This window comes from Palaemon carinicauda, chromosome 28 (assembly GCF_036898095.1).
Source record: "Palaemon carinicauda isolate YSFRI2023 chromosome 28, ASM3689809v2, whole genome shotgun sequence".
Taxonomy (NCBI): Eukaryota; Metazoa; Arthropoda; class Malacostraca; order Decapoda; family Palaemonidae; genus Palaemon; species Palaemon carinicauda.
The window spans coordinates 45,822,955-45,847,983 of NC_090752.1; the positions used below are offsets into that span (position 1 = coordinate 45,822,955).

At 42.9% G+C, this 25,029-nt stretch overlaps 1 protein-coding gene across 4 annotated transcripts in view; it reads left to right on the forward strand.

The window, feature by feature from the left end:
* The window catches only part of LOC137622013 (probable transcriptional regulatory protein Cthe_2075), a 192,992-nt gene extending 171,598 nt beyond the window's left edge, over positions 1–21,394 (forward strand). For all 4 annotated transcript variants that reach the window (XM_068352495.1, XM_068352496.1, XM_068352497.1 and 1 more), the window contains 3 exons: positions 8,864–8,997; positions 19,916–20,069; positions 21,127–21,394. In XM_068352495.1, the coding sequence (XP_068208596.1) occupies positions 8,864–8,997; positions 19,916–20,069; positions 21,127–21,324 (486 nt within the window). In that variant the 3' untranslated portion in view covers positions 21,325–21,394. The remainder of the gene's footprint in view (positions 1–8,863; positions 8,998–19,915; positions 20,070–21,126) is intronic.
* The last annotated feature ends 3,635 nt before the right edge of the window (positions 21,395–25,029 follow it).

Genomic DNA, 25,029 nt, shown 5'->3' on the forward strand with positions numbered 1-25,029 from the left:
GCCAGTTGCTGCCCATCACCATGATACAATTGTGTAGGGTGGGAACAAACTGACGAAGTAGTAGGGAGGGTCCATCAGGACGCCATGGCTATCTCACCCAAAAATAGATTTTTCGCTTCGCTCAAAATCCGTTTTTTGGGCTCAAGCCATGGCGTCCTGATGGAAGAGTACCAGAGAATCAATGTATCGTGGTAGATTTTCCCCCAGAGTTAAGTGCCTAGGCATTGACAAAATAGCAAAGTAATCTTAGGTAAGAACCATAGGAACGAAGTATCCTGCCCCCCATTGGTAGGAAGTTCCCATGGGCTATGCCGACGTCAAAGTGGTATTGAAGGGCTATTCATCTTGACAGAAGAGCTTTTTAAGAGCTTAGAGATGAAGCAGAATGTTTGATATTTGTATAGGAACATTCTGAGTAGGTCAGTGGTGGTTGGGCACTGTGTGTAGGGTTCATCTCCTGATTATCAGAAGTAAGTATTCGAGTAGGAACCTTACTGAGACAAGGTGAATATAATTTAAGAATAAACATCTTAAATTCTTCATGACCATAAGAAAGGAGGAATAAATAAAACTATGACAGTATGTATTTCATAGTAAGTAGGAGCTGAAAGAGACGCACAAGTAATAAAATAGAAATTTTATTTCACAATGCAGAAAATAAATAATTTTACAGCAAAAGGTAAAGTTCATTTACAGTAATAATAATGTACATAGAAATAAAGGCTTGCTCTTGAATCTGAAAGGGAATTTCAGGATTAGTAGGTACTCGTTCTCGAGGAACGCAAGTCTTTAAATAACACATCATGCTCAAGGCATGCGGCACTTGTGTAACACTATGACATTCTACCTGGGATAAGAACAGTTATAAAAGCACTAAGTGTTTTTAGACATCACTATGAATCACTCGAGGGTCAACATAGGCACCCGAAGAGTTAGAGTCCCAAGTAACTCACTGTTCTACGCAGAGTCAGGTGCAGGTTTCATAACACTACCTGCGGCTACCACAAAATGTTTGATTTCGTGCACTTGTTTCGCATAATGTTTAAAGAAAACTCGCGAGGACTTCCAGCCCGTAAAGTTCTTAAGGCTCTCGAAGTCCATGCTCTGAAAGAAGTTCAGAGAAGATGCCACTTTTCTAGGATCATGACCAGCGGGTGTACTGTTCGGATCCGCTCTGCGAATGAAGTAGGTGATTTTCGCTCTTAATTGTTTCAGTGACAGGTCGCTGCCCGATGTTTCTCCTTTGAAGAGTTGGCCTCCACCAAAGTTTGAAGTTCTGCGAAGATAGACCTTGAGACTCTCTACTGGACATAGAGAGACATCCTCCTTCAGGGGGCATATTCTCCAAGGGCCCCATCTTTTGGTGGGTAATTCATTTTTGGCGAGAAACGTCGGATTGGGGGAGAGGGTCACTTCTCCTGAATCAGCAAACAGGATGTGTCCCTCTTCTCTTGATAATGCCACTATTTCGCTGACTCGAGCTCCCGAGGCGAGAGCAAATAAAAATATAACTTTCTGAGTCAGATCCTTGAGGGGGCATGAATCATTGTCCAAGTTGGAGGCGAAATGGAGCACCTTGTCTAGTGACCAGGAGATCGGTTTCGGAGGGGGTGCTGGGCGTAGGCGAGCACATGCTTTCGGCAGTTTGTTAAAGATGTCGTTGGACAGATCAATTTGGAAAGCATATAGAATTGGTCTAGTCAAAGCCGATTTGCAAGTTGAGATCGTATTGGCTGCTAATCCTTGTCCATGAAGGTGAATGAAGAAGGACATACAGAAATCAATGGTGATTTCTTTAGGATTTTTTGCTTTAACAAAGGAGACCCATTTCCTCCAGGATGATTCGTATTGCCGTCTCGTGGATTCGGTCTTGTATTCCTCTAGGAAGTCCAGACTTTTCTTCGAGATCCCAAACCTCTTCTTTGCGGCAAGGGAGAGAAAATCATGAGATGAAGGTCCTTGATTTTCGATGATGAAGCGAAGACAGTCGACTTCTGTACTTGTTGAGAGAGAACTGGGCCCGGGAGAGGGATCAGCTTGGGCTGCAGCTCCAGGACCAGGGGGTACCAGTTGCTCCGGGGCCACTTGGGAGCCACTAGGGCCGCTGTCCCTTTGAAGGTTCTCAGTTTGGAGAGGACTTTCAACAGAAGGTTGGTGGGAGGGAACAGGTATATCTTCGACCATCTGTTCCAGTCCAGTGACATGGCGTCCACCGCTTCTGCTTTGGGGTCCTCGTACGGGGCTACGTACAGAGGAAGTTGATTGTTGTCGCTCGTTGCAAAGAGATCTATCTGAAGTTCTGGGACTTGATTGGAGATGAAGGAGAATGATCTTGCGTCTAGAGACCATTCCGACTCTATCGGGTTTGTCCGAGATAGAGCATCCGCTGTCACGTTGCGGAATCCTTGTAGGTGAACTGCAGACAGGTGCCACTTCTTCTTCTCCGCCAGACGGAAGATTGGGAGAAGCACCTGATTTATCTGGGGCGATCTTGAGCCCTGGCGATTGAGACAACGAACTACCACCGAGTTGTCTAGGGTTAGACGGATGTGGATCGAGGGTGGCGGGGATAACTTCTTCAGAGTAAGAAGGACCGCCATGGCCTCCAAGATGTTTATGTGGAACGTCTTGAATAGTGGAGACCAGGTCCCTTGAGCTTGTTTCAGGTGGGAGTGACCTCCCCAGCCCTCCAGTGAGGCATCCGTGTGGATGTTGAGTGATGGAGGAGGGTGTTGGAGAGGAATGGACCTTTTCAGGGCCATTGCTTCCGACCACGGCTTTAGGAGGCGTCGAAGTCTGTTTGGAAGCCGTCTCTTGAGGTCTCTTCGAGCGATGGATGCCGATCGTCTCCAGACTCCCGCGGCATCCTTTAGCTGTGCACGAAGCACTGGGTTTGTCACTGAGGCGAATTGTAGAGAGCCTAGAACTCGTTCCTGCTGTCGTCTTGAAATGCGTTTGGATTTCAGTAGTCGCTTGACAGACCCTGCTATTTCCTTCCTTTTCTTCTGGGGGATGGAAAGGCGGTGTGACTGAAGATTCCAGTGGATTCCCAACCACTGAAACTTCTGAGCCGGAGAGAGGCGAGATTTCTTCTCGTTGATCTTGAATCCCAGGTGTTCTAGGTACTGGGTAACTTCGTCGCAAGACTTTGCACACTCTTCGGGCGAGGGAGCCCAGACTAGCCAGTCGTCGAGGTAGGCCATCACCTGGACGTCTCTTAGGCGGAGCTGTTGTACTATGGCATCCGCCAGCTTTGTGAAGATCCGAGGGGCCACATTGAGGCCGAATGTCATGGCCCTGAAGGCGTAGCTTTTCCTTTGGAGTCGAAATCCTAGGTAGGAGGAAGCGTGATGGTTCATTGGAATGTGCCAATAGGCATCCGCCAGGTCTATAGAGACCGTGTAGGAACCCTGAGGCAGAAGGGTCCTTATTTGTTGAAGCGTCAGCATCTTGAATTTGTTGTTCTCTATGAACTTGTTGAGGGGGGATAAGTCCAGAATGACTCTGAGTTTGTCTGAGTCCTTCTTGGGAACGCAAAACAGTCTCCCTTGGAACCTGGTGGACTTTACCTTCCTTATCACCTTCTTGTTCAAGAGGTCTAGAACATATTCTTCCAGAATGGGGGTTGATGGTTGAAAGAACCGCTGGAAGATTGGGGGTGGTTGCACCCAACTCCAGCCTAGACCGTTCTTGATGATGCTGTGTGCCCAAGGATCGAAGGTCCAACGATCCTGGAATTGGCGGAGTCTTCCTCCCACCGGAAGCACTTCATTGCTTCTGGTGTCCCGAGGACTTGTTGCCTCGGCCGCTAGCTCCCTTTCCTCCTCTACCTCTGGAGGGACGACGAGAGGCGTCTCTGCTTGCACCCCTGGACGAGCCTCTACCTCTGGCATGAAAGGTAGTGGATGACTGCTCAAAGGCAGGGGTGAAGACCGGTGACTGTGACAACACCGGTTGGGGGACCAACTGAAAGGTCTGTTGTGGTTGGGCAACCACTTGGGAGGTAGCGGGTCCCGGAAACTGACGTCGTTGTTGACGTTGCTGGGGTTTCGGCTTCTGAGGTTTCCTCTTAGGCTGAGGTCCATCGTCCTGAGAGGTTTTCCTTTTTCTGGACATGCCCCACTTGTGGAGAAGGTTCCTATTCTCCGTGGCGGCTCTGTCAGTTATTTCCTTGACAAGGTCAGAAGGAAACAGGTGCTTTCCCCAGATGTTGGAGGAAATCAGCCTCCGGGGTTCGTGTTTCACGGTGGCACCGACAAACACGAATTCACGACAGGCTCTACGAGCCTTTATGAAATGGTACAAGTCCTTCATTACCGTGAGTAAGTGGGATTTGGCCAGTACCATGTAGTGATCGGGTACCGCTGTGTCACAGGCCATTACTTCAAGTTGGACTTGATGAGAAAGCGAAGCTGCAAGCCTCTCCTTCGTGTCTTGTTCCCGGCGAAGGAGGTGGTCGTTGAGCTTGGGGAGGTCTTCATTAAACTGACGTCCGGCGACGTCAGGATCGAGCCTACCCACGACGAAAGTATGTTGGACATCTTTCCATTGCCTAGTGTCAGGGGGTGTCACGATGGAGAAGGGTCTGCACTCCTCCAGTGCAGGGCAGGGTTTCCCTTCTTCCGCCGCTTTAAGGCATGCAGCTAAGGCCTTTTCCAGAAATGGAAGAATCGCAGTGTCAGGTGCGACATAGGTAGGATGCTTCTTGCTCAAGGCAGGAAGCTTAGAGCAGGTAAAGCCCCTGCTCTTAAATGCGTTGGCTAGCATAGCTTGGGCCTTTGCGAGATCGAACACTATCTCTTCTTTAGGTTCGGTCTCTTCCTTCGAGGCAGGTTCAGCACGAAGCCGGACGTAACAGTCCGGGTAGGCCTCGAAGCTTGGGAAGAACTCCACGTCTTCCAACGGGACCGTGCCGATCTTGTCGCTAACAAAGATCCTGCCGGTTGCAATAACCATATGCTCTGCATACCTCCACGGGTTGGCATGAGAGCAAGCTGGGAGATCCTTGACCGAGATCTTCTTCGTGTCTTTGGATCCAATCATCGACCTGATGGACTCCTGGTTCTCCTTCAGTCTGTCGTCCATGACAGCTCTAATCAGTCGGATCAGTTCTTGGGTGGAAGAGGAAGGATCCGGGGTCGAGGAGGTAGACGGAAGGGACAATTCCGTCGGTGTAGGAGTAGGCGGAGGGATGGACGAGGGAGTAGCTCCAATCTCCGACTCGGTGTATTCCACCTTGTCTTCGTCCTCTTCGGCTCCTTGAGCCATAAGCGTCTTCTCCGTATCTTCCGAGACGTCGGAGATCCGTTCATCATCCTCAGAATCCAAACGGCACTCGTGCATGGACTGAGCCATGACCACATCAGGTTCCACTGAAATTTGGACAGTGGGGATTGCTTCCTTTGGAACCACTGAATCAGGGGAGGCCTTAGGGAACAACAGGGACCTCAGTTCTTCGGTGGCCAGGTACGGTCCAGTAGCATTCCTCTGAAAACCACGCACCCACTTGCGCAGTTTCTCACGAGCAATGTCTCTAACCTCCGCTGAGGGAGGGTTATGGAAGGCCTCAACTAGATAGGCCTGGCAGACCGTACATTCCAGTGGATTCCAGAACTTCCAATCCCCTTTCTTGTCTGAGCAAGGGGCGTGAGTCCTGCACGCCGTATGTCCATAAAACTGGGAGCGTTTCACGGCACAGTATGCGAAATCGCACTTCATCTGCTCCTCCTGTGGAAGAAAGAGAAAATGAGTATGGGGGAGCCATAGGAGTGGCTCTTAAATTAAGTTAACATTAATCATTAATTTTAACTTAAGGAAGGTGTGATGCATAGAGAATGAAACAGTAAAGGAGACACGCTCCATGCATCTCGCCCGGCTGGTTACCATAGGCTGGTCCTGGGATAATCCAAATGACCTAGATCATTGGATATGGTTTCCTAGGATTCCCATTATAATGGAACTCCATGGAAAGCCAAGGACAAGGTTGGGATCGAATTCATTCGGTTCCCAGATAAGAGCCAGAAGGCCTCATTAAGGGTAATTGCTTCTGGCAACCAGCCGCGCTAAGATGCACATAGCATGCTGGAAATAGAAGAATGCAAAGAGACAGCATGATCACTAATAGAGCAGTACTAGGTACTGATCTTAGAAGCAAAGCAGCTTATCTATTTGCAAGGTAGGGCTATCTAGTCTTATGATAGCTAAAGAGAGGGGGTGCAAGTATTCTTGACGCCTCCGGGGCATCCGGCAGCCGCCGGCACGCCGGAGCTCGCTCCAGCATAGATTCTGGCATTAGAACAGACAATTTTCAAAGTCAGTTAGATACCAGGATGGCGGCCGCCGGCACAACGGCGGCACGCCGGCAGGGAGCGGCGGCTCCGGCAGCCGGAGGATGCCGGATTGGTGACGGGTAAGGATGGTACAGGTAGTATCGGGTTGCCGGCAGTATATGCCGGCACTCCGGAGATCGACCGGCAAGCGGACGAATAGATAGGAGTAGGAGAGCCGCCGGTAGTAGCCGGCGGCAGCCGGCAGTCCCTCGGTACACGGGGGGCTGGGGGCAAGGGTAGGGAAGTCACCAAGAGGGAGGCAGGTATTGCCGGCAGTAGAGGCGGCAAGAGACCGGCACCCGGATAGAGAGAGAGACAGGGGGAGGGGGGAAGGGATGTAGGAAGTACCGTCAGGGTTCCAGACATCCCTCCCCCTCCCTGAGGGGGTGTACCCATGATAGAGACAGGCTCTAGCATCCAAGCAGGGGTCACTAGGGACCGGGAGCAGGTAGCCCAAGGGAGGGCTAGGGAACACCCAAGAGGGGGGGGGGGAGACTCCCCTATGCAGAGCTACACTAGTAACTAACCTTATAGGACACTATGAAGGTATATGTACCAGAGCGGACAGCACAGGGAAGCTCGGGTAGCCCTACTCTTCCACCCTAAGGAGGAATTGTAGGACAGGGGACAGATGAGTATAAACTAACCTAAGCATAGGCTAGGCTATACAAGAGATAGGTGGGGAGGGAGAAGAAAGGGGTCTTCCCAGGAAGGGTTTCTGTACCAGAGCGGCCACAAAGGGAAGGGAGGACACTCCCTAACCTAAGATTAGGCCGATCAGCTAAAAACGGTGCAAGAGTACAGTTTCAGCATGGAACAGAGAAACCTTCCTAACCTGGCCTAGATCAGGGCTAAAAGTCCTGAACTAGGCAAGGAAGAAGACATATCGCTATCGCAGGAAAGTCGTAGACTATCCTAGCCATAGAGGTAGGCTAGCCTAACCTCACTCTCAGACGCAATCCTAAAGGGGGTTCATTCCTTTAGGGAGGACTGAGAGGCGATATAATACTCTATTAGACAATAAATCCCTTTACTCAGAAAAGGGATCAAGGCTAAATAGAGGGAGTGCCAAGGCAGGGGATGAAGGAAGCATATAGGGGTCCTAAGGTTAGGTTAGGCTAGAAAGAATCACTGACTAGCCTATCCCCTATATGGTCCCTGAAGGCGAAAACATTTGCATCACTAGTCAAAAGTATTGTAAAATAATAATGCCACTATCTTCATAACTTAGTCTAGGATCACTGATAAATCATGCATGAACACTTGTATATAGGCTCCTGGCCTGGGGGCTATAGTAGCCGACTGGTATGAGGTCAATCGATGACCGATAAAAAGCGTCTAACACGATATAAAAGTTCCTAGCTATGAAGACTAAATAAACTAATGTATTCGATTAGTATATAATGCCGGAAGCGTTGTTGTGGCTAACTAAATAAGACATGCAAAACAACAACGACGCCATAAAATGGCGGGTCCGGTAGAGGCACAGCTCCGCCACAAAACATCAATTATTTCGCGAAATAATATTTACTTTACGGCCAGAGCTTAATTAAACAATACTGGAACCTTGTACTCAACTTTCCAGAAGAAGGCGAGGCTGAAGGTAACGACATAGCGAAGATGCAAAACGATAAAGTTCACACAAGGGAAAATCCGTCTCAGTAGGGCAGCTACTAACAAAAGGATAAAGACGCTCGTGACGTCATTAGAGCAATGGCGTCCGTTTGTTTACGTCTCGAGTATCAGTAGTAGCCACGAGTGAGATTAGCTGTGGAACGGCTCCCAGCTATTCTCAGCCCTTACACACCGAAGCGTTAACCCTGTTCGGGGTGGAGATAGCTATGTGGCACGACCAGACATGCGTGTCCCCTGTTGTATTACGATGTCTTAAAGGGAAACCTTTGAGATACTCGCTCCAGAAGTTAGAATTCTGTGATAACCTGTGGTTAAATTCTCTGGGAATATCTTAGTAGTCTTATACCCAAGGAAGCTACCAAACAGGAACCTTCCATCAGGACGCCATGGCTTGAGCCCAAAAATAGAAATTAATTTATATTGCACATGGGATTGTGGTAATGAATATGTAGTTCCTAACATCTCATTTTTGGCACTTAACAAATCTAGCCTAATCATATATTAAGCCTAATGTATAATTTCATTTTAGTGAAAGCTGAATTGTTTAAAATTATGAGTTCCAAATATTTTTAACCCTTTTACCCCCAGGCTATTTGGAAATTTCCAACCCTTAACCCCCAGGGGTTATTTGTTTTCAAGCACATTTTGCAGTATATTTTTTCTAAATTGCTCTAACAGCCTTAATTTTTGTCATAGAGAGGTCAGGTTGGTCTCATGCTCTTGGAAAATGTCTGAAGTTTCTCAAAAAATTATCAAAAATATGCAAAAAAAAAATTTAAATAGCAGTTTTTTGCAAGAACGCACCGGTACGTCCATGGGGGTAAAGGGATGAGTTTTGTGAAATGTACCAGTACGTCCTTTGGGGGTAAAAGGGTTAATGGTTTAATTGTACCTTTCAGAAATCACAGGATAATGGAAAACCTTACTTGCTGGAGTATAGAGGTCCTGGTGGAGCTTTTCTTCTAGCTGAAGTACTGACAGATAATTTAAGTCGGTCCAAACAAAATATTGTGATCGCCACAAAGAAATTGAAGTAAGTTTATTGTGGTTGTTTATCATTCACTGAAATCATATGTAATGAAGAATTTGGGTTTATGGGTCCTGCATCATCTAGCTTTTGTTTGGAAAATCATTCAAAACTAAAGATCATTGAAATTTATCATGTATATTACTGTATGTACATTAAATATAGTTATGTTATTATTATTATTATTATTATTATTATTATTATTATTATTATTATTATTATTATACAATTTAAGTCACATAACTACTGAGTCAAAATTGTGGAATCTTATAATGCTTGCTTCTAAAAGATTTGTACTTGAATGAAAGAGTAAAATCTGAGCCAGGGAGAAGAAATGCAATTCAAACCTCCGTCTTCCTTCTCCCATTAGTTGGTTCATCATTTCCCATACTATACTTTATCATTTGAGGTATATAGAAACTAAGATTTTAAGGATGTAGAAGGATGATATAGTTTATAGAGAGTATAGTGTAGTACTTTTTATCTGGTTTTGCATAACAAGGGTATCTAGTAGATATGAAGATCTAACTTGTCACAATAATAACAGTTTTCCAGAATCATATGCATCTATGAATTAGATTGTAAATTTAATTACTGCACTGTCTTTTGTTAATACTACCGTATTCTCTTCATTCTCTCTTGATTGATTAGTGGAAAGTTATGCTTTTGTAATAATTATACTTATGGAAGACTGTTGGTAAAAGTAGCCTCCATATGTCAAAGAACCTTTTTGTTAATTTTCTTTAAAACTTATTCAGTGCATTTGTTCCTACACATATATAGAAACCTTTCATCCTTAAAGTAGGGAATGTGTTGAGCAGAACTGGAACTGCATTGAAATCGTTAACAAGGCATTTGACAACATCCACTCTGCTGTAAAAGACTTTTCACTTTTGTCTTCATCCGCAATGAGTATATAGTAGGCGCACTGTTGTATCCTATTCAAGGCTGTCTAATCTTTTGTTCATACTATTTAGTCTGGTTGATTTTGTGTTTGTTTTAATGATGAAACAAGGGATGAATTCACACGCAGGTGAGAGGATGGGCACTCATCAGATTAAGGCTTAATCGGCAATAATAAAGCCACACTCAACAATCACTCTATACTTTTAGGGTAAAGATTATATGGAATTATCACCATATTTTGAGGGTAAATCGTGGACTTCCGTTAAGGGCAGCTGTATTTTTTAAGGAGCAGGGAGGCTAAATCTTCTCTGCCATTATTATTTGCAGCGCCCAAGAAAGTACCAGAGATACTTTTTAGCTCTGCTTTCCTCATCAAGTGTGCCAATCGCTGAAGTTTCTGGGCATACAGTAAGCCCCTGCCTTGGTCTTGTGGAGTAAGCTTAAGGAGTTAGAACTCGGATCTACATCATCAAGTTTTTTTTCAGGGTTGGTAGAGTGAGGTGATTGTCGCACTCCAACATGTGCTAGAAGCTCTTTCTTACAGATTGCCAACCATATGGTTGACCTTTGGAAAGCTGGATAAACAAAGCAATTGTACAGTGACAGTTTATGGAGAGTATAGTTTTGCATAGCAAGAGTGTTTAGTAGATATGCAAATCTAACTTTTTCAATATTAAACTTACCCGATAATCATGTAGCTGTCAACTCCGTTGCCCGACAGAATTCTACGGGAGGGATACGCCAGCTATCACTATACTAGAAGGGGGTGTACTCACAAGCGCCACCTGTGGCCAGGTACTACAGTACTTGTTGTTGACGCCACCTCACTTTTTCCTCTGTCGTGCTTCCGGCAAGACGTTCTTGGATACGCTTAGCATTTTGGAGTATTGTTCACGGTTTGGTGAAGTATATCTCTAAAATTTGCAGCTATTCGCTATACTGGAAACTTCTATATTAGCTTAGTTAGCTTTTGGAATTAATTTGATTAATTATGGTGACGAAGAGAGTATGAACTCTCTTTCACCTTTAAATGGCCGACCCTTCCCTTAGACGGAAGTGTTGGTGTCTAAGAGAGTATAGACTCTCTTTCTTAATTTTGCTTAACAAAAGTTATAGATTTATTTTATATCTCTCCGCCTTTTATAGGCCTCTTCGATTAACTTCCTTTTATTATAAACTTATTAAAATTAATTTTTATATTTGTTTATATTCGACCTTTCCTAATAGTAGGCGGTCTTTTCTTGGTACCGAAGTTAATTAACATTGAGCCCGTCATTTCGGTTTTACCTGTTAACTTATTTTGCTATTTTAATGTTTTTGAAAGAATTTCTTTGATAGTCTCGTACTGTTTTCAAAGTTGAACTAACGTTTTGTTTTGTCTCTGCAGTTGTTGACGTTCAGAACGTTCAACTTGCGCTCTATCGTCACGATAGAGAGAGAATTTTCACGGTGTCACGTTGCAGTAAGAGTAACCGTGTCTAGCGTTTTGTTCATTCTTTCTTAACTTAATGGTTTTAATTCTAATAAATTGGGAAATATTTCAGTTTTTTCCTTTAACAATAATATGTTTTAACGATATATATGATTGGGCTCTTCTCTCAGGTTCTAAGTCAAGAGAGAGAGAGAGAGAGAGAGAGAGAGAGATAGAGACGGAGGGAGAAAGAGGAGGATAAACGTTTCGTTCAAGCGAGTAACGTTGTTATCGTTTTTGCTCTTCTCCCTAGTCTCTTTAGGGGAAGAAGGTAAACGTTTCTAGAGTTTTTTCTTGTTCTCAAGCTTTATGCGGTGAGAGATTTTAAACGTAGTTTATTTGATCTAGTGTTTAGTCTCTTTCCAGCCACTGAATTATTTATCTTTCATTAGATTTTTCTGTTACATTGTAATTCTGTTTTCGCAATTACTAACTTTTGAGAAAGGATAGAATTGCGTGTTTCAGGTACAAACCACTTAAAGTTTCGTGTTCAGTGAAATAAGTGCAAACAGAAAATCAAAAGTGATAAGTGATTAGCGCAAAGTGTGTCAGTGTTGTGCGTGAGGGTACTTCTGTGCGTGCCAGTCGTCCTCCCAGTCCGGGACCTCTTGCAAGCTCCCAAGCCCAGGGGAGAAGCAATGTCGAAGGGCAAAAGGGTTCGGCAGGCCTTGATCGGCGCACAGAAGTATCCTCGGTGGTTGCGGGCGTGTCTTACAGAGACCGTCACTCCCACCCGCAGACGATTGAGCCCTTATTTTGCTCGTCTGCAGAAGAAATTTCGGGGAGAAAACGCTGGTCTCAGGTCTCAAGACCTCTTAAACGTAAAGTCCAGACCTATGCCAGACGTACGAAGTTAGAGTTCAACAACCCGGATGCAGTCATTGGGTTAGCTCTGACTCTCCTCAGTCATCAGGTGACTGCACACCTCCTAAGAGAGGTAAGGCGATGCCTCTACAGACCTCATCTTCTATTAAGGCTTTGCCTTAACAGACCTTATCGTCTGTTGATCCCAAGACGACTTTGCTGCAGTCCATGCAGTCGCAGCTTGCGGTCTTAATGCGTGAGTTTCAGGCTGAGGTTACCAGCGGTGTGCAGCAACCTCCGCCTCCTCCTGCGAGAGCTCCGCCTCCGCAGTCCAGTCTGCCAGGCGTACGAAGTTGAGGTTCCTCAGGCTACCTTACCGCGTTCTGAGTTGCCAGTTACCAGCGTTGTGCAGCAACCTTAACCTTCCTTAAGGCAACCTCAGCAATGGGAGCAGGAGTCTTATGCCTTACTTCCTCCGCTTCCGCTTGCGGTTCCACCAGCGAGGCAACAATCTCTTGAGGTACGACAACCTCTTCCATCAATGAGGCAGCCACCTCAGCACTCGCTGCAGCGACCACCTTAGGCTAGCACCTCAGGAACCTCAACTCGCGAGACAAGAACTGCGTTCTGCGCAGCCGCTACCTCAACTCTCGCAGCTCACACCTCAGGAACCTTAACTCGTTCCTCAGGAACCTGCTACTGCGCATCCGCAACCCTTACAGCAAGCGCAACTCTTAAGGCAGCAACCTCATGCTATGAGTCAACCACCTCAACGCATGCATCTGCCATTTTTTCCTCAACTTGAGCTTCTTCCCATTCAACTTGGGAATAACAAATGACAATAATAACACCTCATTACTTTCATAACTTGCATTTGTAATCATATACATGTATGCCTACACAAATATTATGATAATGGAGGTTATTTGTATTACTTATATAAAAATATATATGTATTCCTTGCAATATATTTTTAACAAATCGCAAAATATGGCAAAAATATCTTCTAAACAAAAATGAATCATGAGTTATGAATGTAAGGTAATATTATGTTGATATTAAACCCCATGCAAGCATGCATGAAGTAATGCAGTGTTGCCAACAGGGCGAGTTTCCCTTTCCTGAGGTGAAGTAGATTATAGTACATTTAGTGTAGCTTAATTCTACGATTATCATGCCGGCTATCAAATTCATCAACAAAACAGCCTAATCAATTCCCTCGGCACGTGCACTTTCAATGAACGGTAATGCGATATTACTCACTCTAGCACTGGTCATGGAATTTCTGAGAAATGTTACACGCCATGCAACACGCTCTGCTTACCTTACAGCATGCTCTACATACAGCATGCTCTGCATACAGCATGCTCTGCATACAGCATGCTCTGCATACAGCATGCTCTGCATACAACATGCTCTGCATACCTTACCGCATGCTTCTCAGTCACACATCTTTGGTTGTTGCCAACTCACTAGACTGTCAAGCAGTTTCATAACGTTGCCTTCTAGTCTGCTGCTTTTGCACCAGTGAAACCCTCACTGAGAGAACTTAGCTTTTCTCGGATATGGTCCCTGTAGATGAGAAAGTGCTTTTCTCCCTCCTTCTGATATTCCCTTGAGGACTCTGTCATTTGGAGAGGAGCCTTTAGCTGCGTAGCCTCCTATGGACTTTTATTTAAGCATAACATGCTTCCAGGGAAGGTAATGGTTCCACTTCAGTCGCTAATCCCGTCTGTTACCACACCTGCTCCCATAGACCTTGAGCTGTGTTGCAAGACATGCAGTCCAAGCTTAGTCCTTGTTAGAGGATTTTTTGTTTACGGAGTCAATGTGTCACTGGGAAGACGTTCAACAACCAGCAGAAGTGACTTGTTGTGACGCAGTGCGGCAACCTCAGCAACCCGATAAGGAGTTGTCTGTACGACCCAGACAGTCTAGACAGCTTCGGGTTGTCACTGTACTTCCTCGCTTCCCCATGGTTGACAGTTCACAGACTGTGCAGCAGTACCATGATCTTGTGTCCGGCTCCGTCAGGCGACTGGCTTTTAAGAGCTCCCACAAGTCGTCGCTGTCTGGAGATTCTCAAATGGACTATGGATCTGACCAAGGAACTGGGCCTCCTGGTCAATTTTGAGGAGTCTCAGCTCGTCCCATCCCAGACCATTGTCTCCTTGGGTATGGATCTTCAGAGTCGAGCTTTTCGGGCTTTTCCGTCGGCCCCAAGGATCTTCCAAGCCCTAGAATGCATCCAGAGCATGCTGAGAAGGAACCGATGCTCAGTCAGATAGTGGATGAGTCTAACAGGGACACTTTCATCGCTGGCCCTGTTCATCGTGTTAGGGAGACTCCACCTCCCCCCCCCTTCAGTATCATCTAGCTGCTCACTGGATAAAGGACATGACGCTAGAGACGGTCTCAGTTCCTGTTTCCGAAGAGAGGAGGTCTTCTCTCGCGTGGTGTAAGAACAGCTTTCTTCTCAAGGAAGTCTACCTTTGGCTGTTCAGAAACACGACCGCCGTCTCCTCTCGGACGCATCAGACACGGGCTGGGGTGCGACTTTGGACGGACAAGAATGCTCGGGAACATGGAATCAGGAGCAAAGGACACTTCACATCAATTGCAAGGAGTTGTTGGCGGTTATTCTGGCCTTGATAAACTTCAAGTCCCTCCAGCTTAACAAAGTGGTGGAGGTGGACTCTGACAACACCACAGCCCTGGCTTACATCTTCAAGCAGGGAGGGACTCTTTCGTGGAAGTTGTTCTAGATCGCAAGGGACCTCCTCATCTGGTCTAAAGATCGAAAGCTCACGCTGGTAACGAGGTTCATTCAGGGCGGTATGAATGTCATGGCAGATCACCTCAGCCGGAAGGGTCAGGTCATCCCCACAGAGTGGACCCTTCTCAAGAATGTTTGCAGCAGACTTTGGGCCCTGTGGGGTCAGCCAACCATAGATCTGTTCGCTACCTCGATAACCTAGAGACTCCTGTTGTATTGTTCTCCGATTCCAGACCCAGCAGCAGTTCACGTGGATGCTTTTCTGCTGGATTGGTTCCATCTCGACCTGTATGCATTCCCGCCGTTCAAGATTGTCAACAGGGTACTTCAGAAGTTCTCCTCTCGCAAAGGGACACGGCTGACGTTGGTTGGCTCCGCTCTGGCCCGCGAGAGAATGGTTCTTAGAGGTACTGCAATGGCTGGTCGACATTCCCAGGACTCTTCCTCTAGGAGTGAACCTTCTAAGTCTACCTCACGTAAAGAAGGTACACCCAATCCTCCACGCTCTTCGTCTGACTGCCTTCAGACTTTCGAAAGACTCTCAAGAGCTAGGGGCTTTTCGAAGGAGGCAGCCAGAACGATTGCCAAAGCAAGGAGAACATCCACTCTCAGAATCTATCAGTCTCAAGGGGAAGTCTTCCGTAGCTGGTACAAGACCAATGCAGTTTCCTCAACCAGTACCACTGTAACCCAGATTGCTGACTTCCTGTTATATCTAAGGAAAGTAAGATCCCTTTCAGCTCCTACGATCAAGGGTTACAGAAGTATGTTGGCAGCGGTTTTCCGCCACAGAGGCTTGGATCTTTCCACCAACAAAGATCTACAGGACCTCCCTAGGTCTTTTGAGACCTCAAAGGAACGTCGGTTGTCCACTCCAGGCTGGAATCTAGACGTGGTTCTAAGGTTCCTTATGTCATCAAGATTTGAACCTCTCCAATCAGCCTCTTTTTAGGACCTCACATTAAAAACTCTTTTCCTCGTGTGCTTGACAACAGCTAAAAGAGTAAGTGAGATCCACGCCTTCAGCAGGATCTTTGTTTTCACATCTGAAACGGCTACATGTTCCTTGCAGCTCGGTTTTTGCTAAACGAGCTTCCTTCACGTCCTTGGCCTAAGTCGTTCGAGATCCCAAGCCTGTCCAACTTGGTGGGGAATGAACTGGAGAGAGTACTTTGCCCAGTTAGAGCTCTTAAGTACTATCTAAAAAGGTCTTAACCTTTACAAGGACAATCAGAAGCCTTATAGTGTGCTATCAAGAAACCTTCTTTTCCAAGTTCTAAGAACTCAGTTTCTTACTATTCAGGCTTCTGATTAGAGAAACACATTCTCATCTGAAGGAAGAAGACCTTGCTTTGCTGAAGGTAAGGACACATGAAGTGGGAGCTGTGGCTACTTCAGTGGCCTTCAAACAGAGCCATTCTCTGCAGAGTGTTATGGATGCAACCTATTGGAGAAGCAAGTCAGTGTTCGCATCATTCTATCTCAAAGATGTCCAGTCTCTTTACGAGTACTGCTACACCCTGGGACCATTCGTAGCAACGTCCTTGGCCTAAGTCGTTCGAGATCCCAAGCCTGTCCAACTTGGTGGGGAATGAACTGGAGAGAGTACTTTGCCCAGTTAGAGCTCTTAAGTACTATCTAAAAAGGTCTTAACCTTTACAAGGACAATCAGAAGCCTTATAGTGTGCTATCAAGAAACCTTCTTTTCCAAGTTCTAAGAACTCAGTTTCTTACTATTCAGGCTTCTGATTAGAGAAACACATTCTCATCTGAAGGAAGAAGACCTTGCTTTGCTGAAGGTAAGGACACATGAAGTGGGAGCTGTGGCTACTTCAGTGGCCTTCAAACAGAGCCATTCTCTGCAGAGTGTTATGGATGCAACCTATTGGAGAAGCAAGTCAGTGTTCGCATCATTCTATCTCAAAGATGTCCAGTCTCTTTACGAGTACTGCTACACCCTGGGACCATTCGTAGCAACGAATGCAGTAGTAGGCGAGGGCTCAGCCACTACATTCCCATAATCCCATAACCTTTTAACCTTTCTCTTGAATACTTTTTATGGGTTGTACGGTCGGCTAAGAAGCCTTCCACATCCTTGTTGATTTGGCGGGTGGTCAATTCTTTCTTGAGAAGCGCCGAGGTTAAAGGTTGTGATGAGGTCCTTTAGTATGGGTTGCAGCCCTGTATACTTTAGCACCTTTGAGTTGATTCAGCCTTCCAAGAGGAACGCTGCGCTCAGTAAGGAAGACGATCTTATTAAAGGCAGAGTAACGGTTCAAGTCGACTTCCTTACCAGGTACTTATTATTTCATTGTTATTGTGGATAACTGATTATATGAAATACGGGATACTTAGCTATCCTTTAGTCTTGTACACTGGTTTTTCACCCACCCCCCTGGGTGTGAATCAGCTACATGATTATCGGGTAAGTTTAATATTGAAAAATGTTATTTTCATTAGTAAAATAAATTTTTGAATATACTTACCCGATAATCATGATTTAATTGACCCACCCTTCCTCCCCATAGAGAACCAGTGGACCGAGGAAAAAGTGAGGTGGCGTCAACAACAAGTACTGTAGTACCTGGCCACAGGTGGCGCTTGTGAGTACACCCCCTTCTAGTATAGTGATAGCTGGCGTATCCCTCCCGTAGAATTCTGTCGGGCAACGGAGTTGACAGCTACATGATTATCGGGTAAGTATATTCAAAAATTTATTTTACTAATGAAAATAACATTTTCACAATAATAGCAAACAAAGTTTTCCAGAATCATATGCATTTATGAATTAGATTGCAAATGTGGTTACTGTATAGTACTGTCTTTTTTTATACTACTATATTCTCTTCGTTCTCTCTTAATTATAGTAGTGGACAGTAATTTTTTTGTAATTTTACTTGCAGAGGACTGTTAATAAAGGTAGCTTCCATGTAATGCCCAAAAACCTATACATTGATGCTTGTAAGCTGTATTTCTGGGCACCATTTTTATTAGACTTGATCTGTAAGAAATAGTTCTCCCCATCATCCTGTATTCAGGGGAATTTAGGTAGTAGGTCGGCTAGGGCACCAGCCGCTCATTGAGATACTACCGCTAGAGATTTAGGGGTCCTTTGACTGGCCAGACAGTACTACATAGGATCCTTCTCTCTGGTTACGGTTCTTTCCCTTTGCCTACGCAGACACCGAATAGTCTGGCCTATTCTTTACAGACTCTCCTCTGTCCTCATATACCTGTCAACACTAAGATTACCAAACAATTCTTCTTCACCCAATGGGTTAACTATAGTAGTGTAATTGTTCAGTAGCTACTTTCCTCTTGATAAGGGTAGAAGAGACTCTTTAGCTATGGTAAGCAGCTCTTCTAGGAGAAGGACACTCCAAAATCAAACCATTGTTCTCTAGTCTTGGGTAGTGCTATAGCCTCTGTACCATGGTCTTCCACAGTCTTGGGTTAGAGTTCTCTTGCTTGAGGGTACAATCGGGCACACTGTTCTATCTAGTTACTCTTCCTCTTGTTTTGTTGAAGTTTTTAATGTTTATATAGGAAACATTTATTTTAATGTTGTTACTATTCTTAAAATATTTTATTTTTCCTTGTTTCCTTTCCTTACAGGGCCATTTTCCCTGTTGGGGTCCCTGGGCTTATAGCATCTTGCTTTTCCAACTAGGGTTGTAGCTTAGCATTTAATAATAATAATAATAATAATAATAATAATGAATGCTAACCCATTGGCCATCACGCACCAGGTATTAGATTCTCTCATCAACCAAGTTCAGTACCAGGCACATAATCTACTCATCCCTATGATGATTTGATGGGAAGTTACTAGAGTAATCTCCCATATAGGACCAGGGGGACTGGCATATTCAGGGGAAGAAAATGAACCAACCTGTTCAGTTCCAGGGAAACTTCCTATCTACTAATAAGTATGTTTCCCTGATTTTAAAGGACAAAAAGTTTGTACATTGTATTTACGCGTAGAAGCATAACAGATTTAAAAAGTTATTTTTATTTTTCCTAGCTATACAAACCTGAGTTCCCTAAAGATGAACTTCTCACCTCAACTACCCCTCTCAGCCCTGAGCCAAAGGTTAAAAGTGAATAAGTGTTACGATATTTAGGAAATTGTGAAATACAAATAAATGAAGTAGGAAATCAGAAATTTATAAAAATTAAGGGGAAGATATATACAGTATATGGATTGAGACATTTTCAGGTAATTATTTATAATATAAAGATAATTTGGTGTGATTTTAAATATGAGTGACGAAATTTGATTAAACAGAGCTTTCAACAACTTCCATTACTGGTGATTTGGTGGTGTTGTGGGTGGGAATTAGAGAGGTAAAACCGATGGTAGAATGCTTTCTGTGATTTGAACACATATGCTAACATAGAAATACACTAAAATAGACCTTACATGACCATGAATCGCAAGGTTTTCAGTTGGTGTTAGGATGAGTTGTGTTGTATCAGGGGTGGTTTGTGAAATGCCTCAGGTAGGGAATGTCGCCATTGGTAAGAGAGAGTGGTGTGATTCTAGCTCTTGCACGATCAAATACAGGCTAGAATCTCAAAGACTTTGTTGGTTGGCTGAGGAAAGGATGAGGAACTAATATCAGGGAGGGGAGGAGATTTTTTGGTGAAATTTCCGGAGTGTCAACTGTGTGATATACGACCATGTGCTGTACTCTTTTGTATGATATATGAGTATTTTTAACTTTCATATGGTTTATATTTGTAAATGATGTATCCGGGATGCCATCATCTGTATCACTGGGCATGTTTTGATGTCAAACGATGTCATTTTAGGGAAGGAGTGAAATACCTTTTTAGTATTTTCAAGGGCGTTTCCAGCTCCGCTGAAGACATTCCCTTTGTAAAACTCTGGTTTGTAGGGCTAGGAAAAATACCAATTACAATTTTTTAAATTCTTTATCTTTAACTGAAATATTTTCTATTAGTATGCAGGAGCTTAAAACTGGTGCAGCACGTTGTTTGTTCGATGAGAAAGGTGTCATAGTTTCAACTTGTGAAGGTCTTTCATTTGAGCAAGCCATGGATCATGCTATTGAAATAGGAGCTGAAGACGTAACTGGGGATGAAGGAAGTTTTGTGGTATGTGAAGTAGAACTTTTCCATATGTTTTCAGTATAATATTTACTCCAATTTTTCTTATGTAGGCTTCGGTAATATCTCAGGCACTTGCTATCAAATAGTGATTTGCTTATTAGTGAATTGTAGATTATAAGTTTTCCTCTTTATTAACCAAAAAAAGATAAATGTAGATTGAGTTAACAGCTACTGTATATTAAATAGGTGAATGATACATCAAAGATAAACTTAGACTAAACTACAAAGAAATTGTGTACAGTGCATATAAGCAAATATGTTTTTTTAGATTTTTTTAATACTTGTAACTGTTAAAGTGTGTTTCCTCCTTTCCAATTCACGAGCCGTTATTATTCATAAAGTATTCAATAAGGAAGTTATTTCAAATACTGTACATCTCTATTGAGAATACCTTCTCTTAACTGCTTCCTACTTTTCCCTTTGAGAAATTAAGAATAGGCAATGTGATTGGGGAGGAAGGTTTTACAAATAATTACATATACCGCTTTTCTTTTAATAAGTTATTTATCTTTGTCCCTGGTTTTATTGTAGTTTTCGTCTTTCATTGTTTATTTAAAAAGGAAAGCCATGCACTTGTTAACAGCTTACCCCATTACCTTGTAATAGGTTCAGGTCTTTTTAACTTGAGTATTTCATTGACAGCTTTCCATCTTTGATGTCTTAATTGTGTATTGTCCTTTTTGGATCTTTTGATTACTTATTCTTCTTTTCATAAAAATTCCAATACTAAGGAAACAGTACCAACTAACAAGGGAACATTGAAGAGTAATACTGTATACAGTATGTACGAAATGCAAGGTGCATGCTGATCTTAAGTGCCATTATTAGTGGTGTCCAAAATAGCAACTATGCAGTGCTATTCATATTCATAACATGTAGTTATTTGCTCATGTAGTTGTATGCAACTGGGTTCAATTTAATGGCTTTTAATCTACATATTTTATAAGTTTTTCAAATGAAACACTCAATTCCCAAGTTGTATGGCTAATGCAATATTTTATAATATAATTGATGCTTAACCAGCAATTCTTTTTTTTTTCAGTTTACATCAGCTCCTGAAGACTTTTCCAAAGTTAAACAAGCTTTAGAAGAAAATAACTACACTATTAAATCTGCAAATGTAGAGTTTGTCGCTTGTAATCCAGCTACCATATCAGATCAAGATATGGAAAAATTAAGTTTAGCAATAGAAAAGATGGAGGAATTAGATGACGTAATGAAAGTTCATGTAAATCTATAGCCTAGTTAGAATTGTTATTAATGTATTGTACTTCTCGTAGGGTGTTTGAGAATAAATATTTTTATTATTCCGGAAATTCATACTTTTCCTTCCCGGCTAATGTATGCTACTTCTATTCTCATATACTGTATAGTCAAACCATTTTAGGATGGCATTTGAGCAGTGCTCTTTCTCAAAATACTTAGTGGAGCAATCCTCGTCTTGCGTTTACATTTCTTTAATGAGTCTTAAAACAAGCACACTTGAAGTTAAGCTGGATTAAACACCTGGGTGAAGGGAAGGTTTTTATAAACCTCAGGTCAAGAGTACCCTGGTCTTCCGTGATAAAGGCATTTTCATAAACAATGAAGTAGATAAGTAGATTAAACATGTTTCATATACATAAACATTCATTGAAATACAGTTGGAACTTTTCATACGAATAAAAATATTAACACTCACTCTCTCTCTCTCTCTCTCTCTCTCTCTCTCTCTCTCTCTCTCTCTCTCTCTCTCTCTCTCTCTCTCACATAGCTGGGAATGTATTTTGTCCTATTTTCTTCATCTGTTGTTATAGCTGGAATGACAAGGCTTCACCATTTAGTCTACAGAATGAAAGCCATCGAAAGTTTATTGGTATCTTCCTACTACAGTATACATCTTTATGACAGGGTTTGAGTAGTGATGCTGCACAGTTCACCTTTGTTGTCTTCATCTGGAGCTCATCTAGTCCACTCACCTTAGTTTTCTAGTCCTTAACAATAATTCCAGTTGCTCAGGACTAAACTCACTAGTTATATTAGCTTGTAGCAAATGGTTAACTTAACAAAGTCAAAATTATTGTTTCTTCACCTGCTGCAGTTTTGATAGATGTGAATTGTATTGTTATTGTTTGAGATTATGACACCACTTTAACAAGTCAGTCAATTATAGGCGGCTGAAAAAAAAGATAAAAAGTAGCTGTTACAAAATGATGACCTGGAATATTTTTGTAACTTATTATTTTCATTTTAATTTGTTTTACGATTGTAGCTTACATATTGTTTATAACTCATAGAATCTTGATTTTATTTTTATTTGTTCTTCAACTATGCACTCTGAAGCTGTAGATCATGAGAGCAGGGAGGAAATTTATCATCATAGAACAGTACTGTACTGAGAGATATGCAACTGGATACTTTTGATTTAATCTTGAGAATTACTGTATTTATGGAAAATGTTAGAAAACCAGATTTGGGTAATTTTCACTGTAGCTAATATTAAAATGTGTATATATTTTCAATGAAGAAATATATCAATATGCATCTCTTCATTGTAACAACCGTTTGTAGATAACGTACTGCTATTTCCTTGCTATGTCAGGTTTAAAGGTTTAAAGGCTGCTCATGAATGGCAGAGGTAAGGGACAGTGACATTGCCCTATCAAGCAGGACAATGACCTAGAGACTGACTATATATACATATGATCAGTGCCCAAGCCCCTCACCACCCAAGCTAGGACCAAGGAGGGCCAGGCAATGGCTGGTGATGACTCAGCAGATAGACCTATAGGCTCCCCCTTAGCTCACGTGGATGGTGAGGTTGCATCGACCAAAGAAACTAACGAGTTTGAGTGCGACTCAAACCCCAGTCTGGCGTTCACCAGTCAGGGACGTTACCACATCGGCCACCACAATCCTAGGTTAAGGAATAAGGCAGTGCAGTACTGTAATTAATGCTTCAATTATAGTGCTATATTGATAATAAATGATTAAAATCTTGTTTCTCAACAAACTCATTCATTTTTAACAATCCTAAACTTTAGTCAATGAATGGTTATAATGAATGGGTTTGTAGAAAAATATAATTTTGAAAAATTATATTTCTTGTGTATTTAAAGGGTGCACATTAATTTTTCTGACTATTTACCTTAGTATCTTACTTTAACTGTGTCTTAGAGGTTAGTTACCTTATACTTTTAGTTGAACTGTATCTGCTAGGGTTTATCAACCTTAGCATCTTGATTAAACTGTGTCTGCTAGAGGTGTGGAAATTAATCATTTCAAATTGATGGTAAGTATTTGTTGGGGAGAGTGTAAGTTCCTTGAGAGGAATTGTCATTCAGTTGCTCACTTAATATGGCTCCTTGAACAACAACAAAATATGACTATGTAGAAGTTCATTTACTTAGCTTTGAAGATGTTTAACCTTAAGAACAGACTTTAATTAGAAATGTAGAATGAAAAATTAACCGCATACACAACCATACTAACAGTACAGACTAAGGAGAAATATATTCAACTTATTTACAGTACTAAATGCCAGTAGAAACTAGTTTGTTTGGTCTACTGGGTCAATGGGATTCTTTGATCTGTAACTTGACTAGTGTAACATTTTGAAATTATTTCGGTTATTTTATTATGTACAACCAGAGCAAAAAAAAAATGAATTTATAGACAATTTGTTGTTTGGTTTCAACACAAGTGCTAAAATAACCATCGGTATTGAGTGAAATGATATTTGTTCAATTACCAGTTGAATAAAAGTAACACAAGTGGGTCACAAAGACACACTAAGTTATTATGGGTGGTGTGAAGGATTTATTGTGTGAAAGTTGGAGCATCACAGAAGTTGGACAGTCTGGGTGTATAAAATCGTTGAGTAAGTTAAAAATTAAAGAAATCACAAATTTTAAGTAATTTGTATTTTACCTAACATACTTACCTCGAACTACAGTACTTTCTTAGGAGTACCTGGAATCTCCTCTCATCCGACCAGAGTTTAGTGTAGTTTACCCTACTTCCATTTTCTGTGAGGGTTAACCTCAAGCGGAAGGATACGTACCCTGAGGCTAGGCCCGGGTCAGGGAGCGTGCTAGCTTGGGTCTCGACCCTCAGTAAGTTCTTGGTTGTTTAATTACTTAAAGGGCCAGGAAGACACTCGGGGACGGAAGGGCGGGCCATTACCCGGAAGTAGTTCGAGGTAAGTATGTTAGGAAAGCATTGATAAAAACCATCTGTCAGAATCAGACGGTCACATGCTAATGAGTTTCATTAAAAGAAAAAAAAAATGTTTTGTGGTTCATCTATATCTAAAACTAATACATTGATTGGACAGAGTGGTACAGTGTGAGAGGATGGGTGTAAAGGGTGTTAAGCTTTGTAATACTGTTGCATTAGAGTATTGTGAAGGTCCAAATGATGTCTAGAGTTGGGAGGTTGTTATGCATTTTCATGGTGTACACAACTTCATAGCAATTGTTGTAACCAAGCAGATATGCTGGAACCACTCTGCAGTTCAGGAATGTAATTGCTCATCCTGGTGGGATGCATAGTATAATGTATCTCATCAGCTGCATTTGGAAAGAATTGCAAGAATATGTGATTACAGCAAATGGGCGTGAGGTGCTTGCAGGTATCTTCAACGGGAAGTCATGGGTGAAAGCAACGATGGCCCATCGTGGAGTGGGTACTGCTTGTATCCATCCTACTGGTTAACACTGCTCACCACCGGTTTGTACATGTAGAAAGAGAAGGAGACACCAACTTGAAGAAACTGGTAATGGGGCGCGCAATGAAGTAGTTCTTCATTGTTAGTCATGTGCAGTACTCTCGATACCTAACCTACTTCCTGCTGGGGGAAAAAAAAAACTGCACTCCATGAACCTGATCCTTATCTCGTCTGTCAAAACCATGATGGATACTGTAATGCGGTATCTACTGACCAGTTTAGTGAGCAGACTTCCAT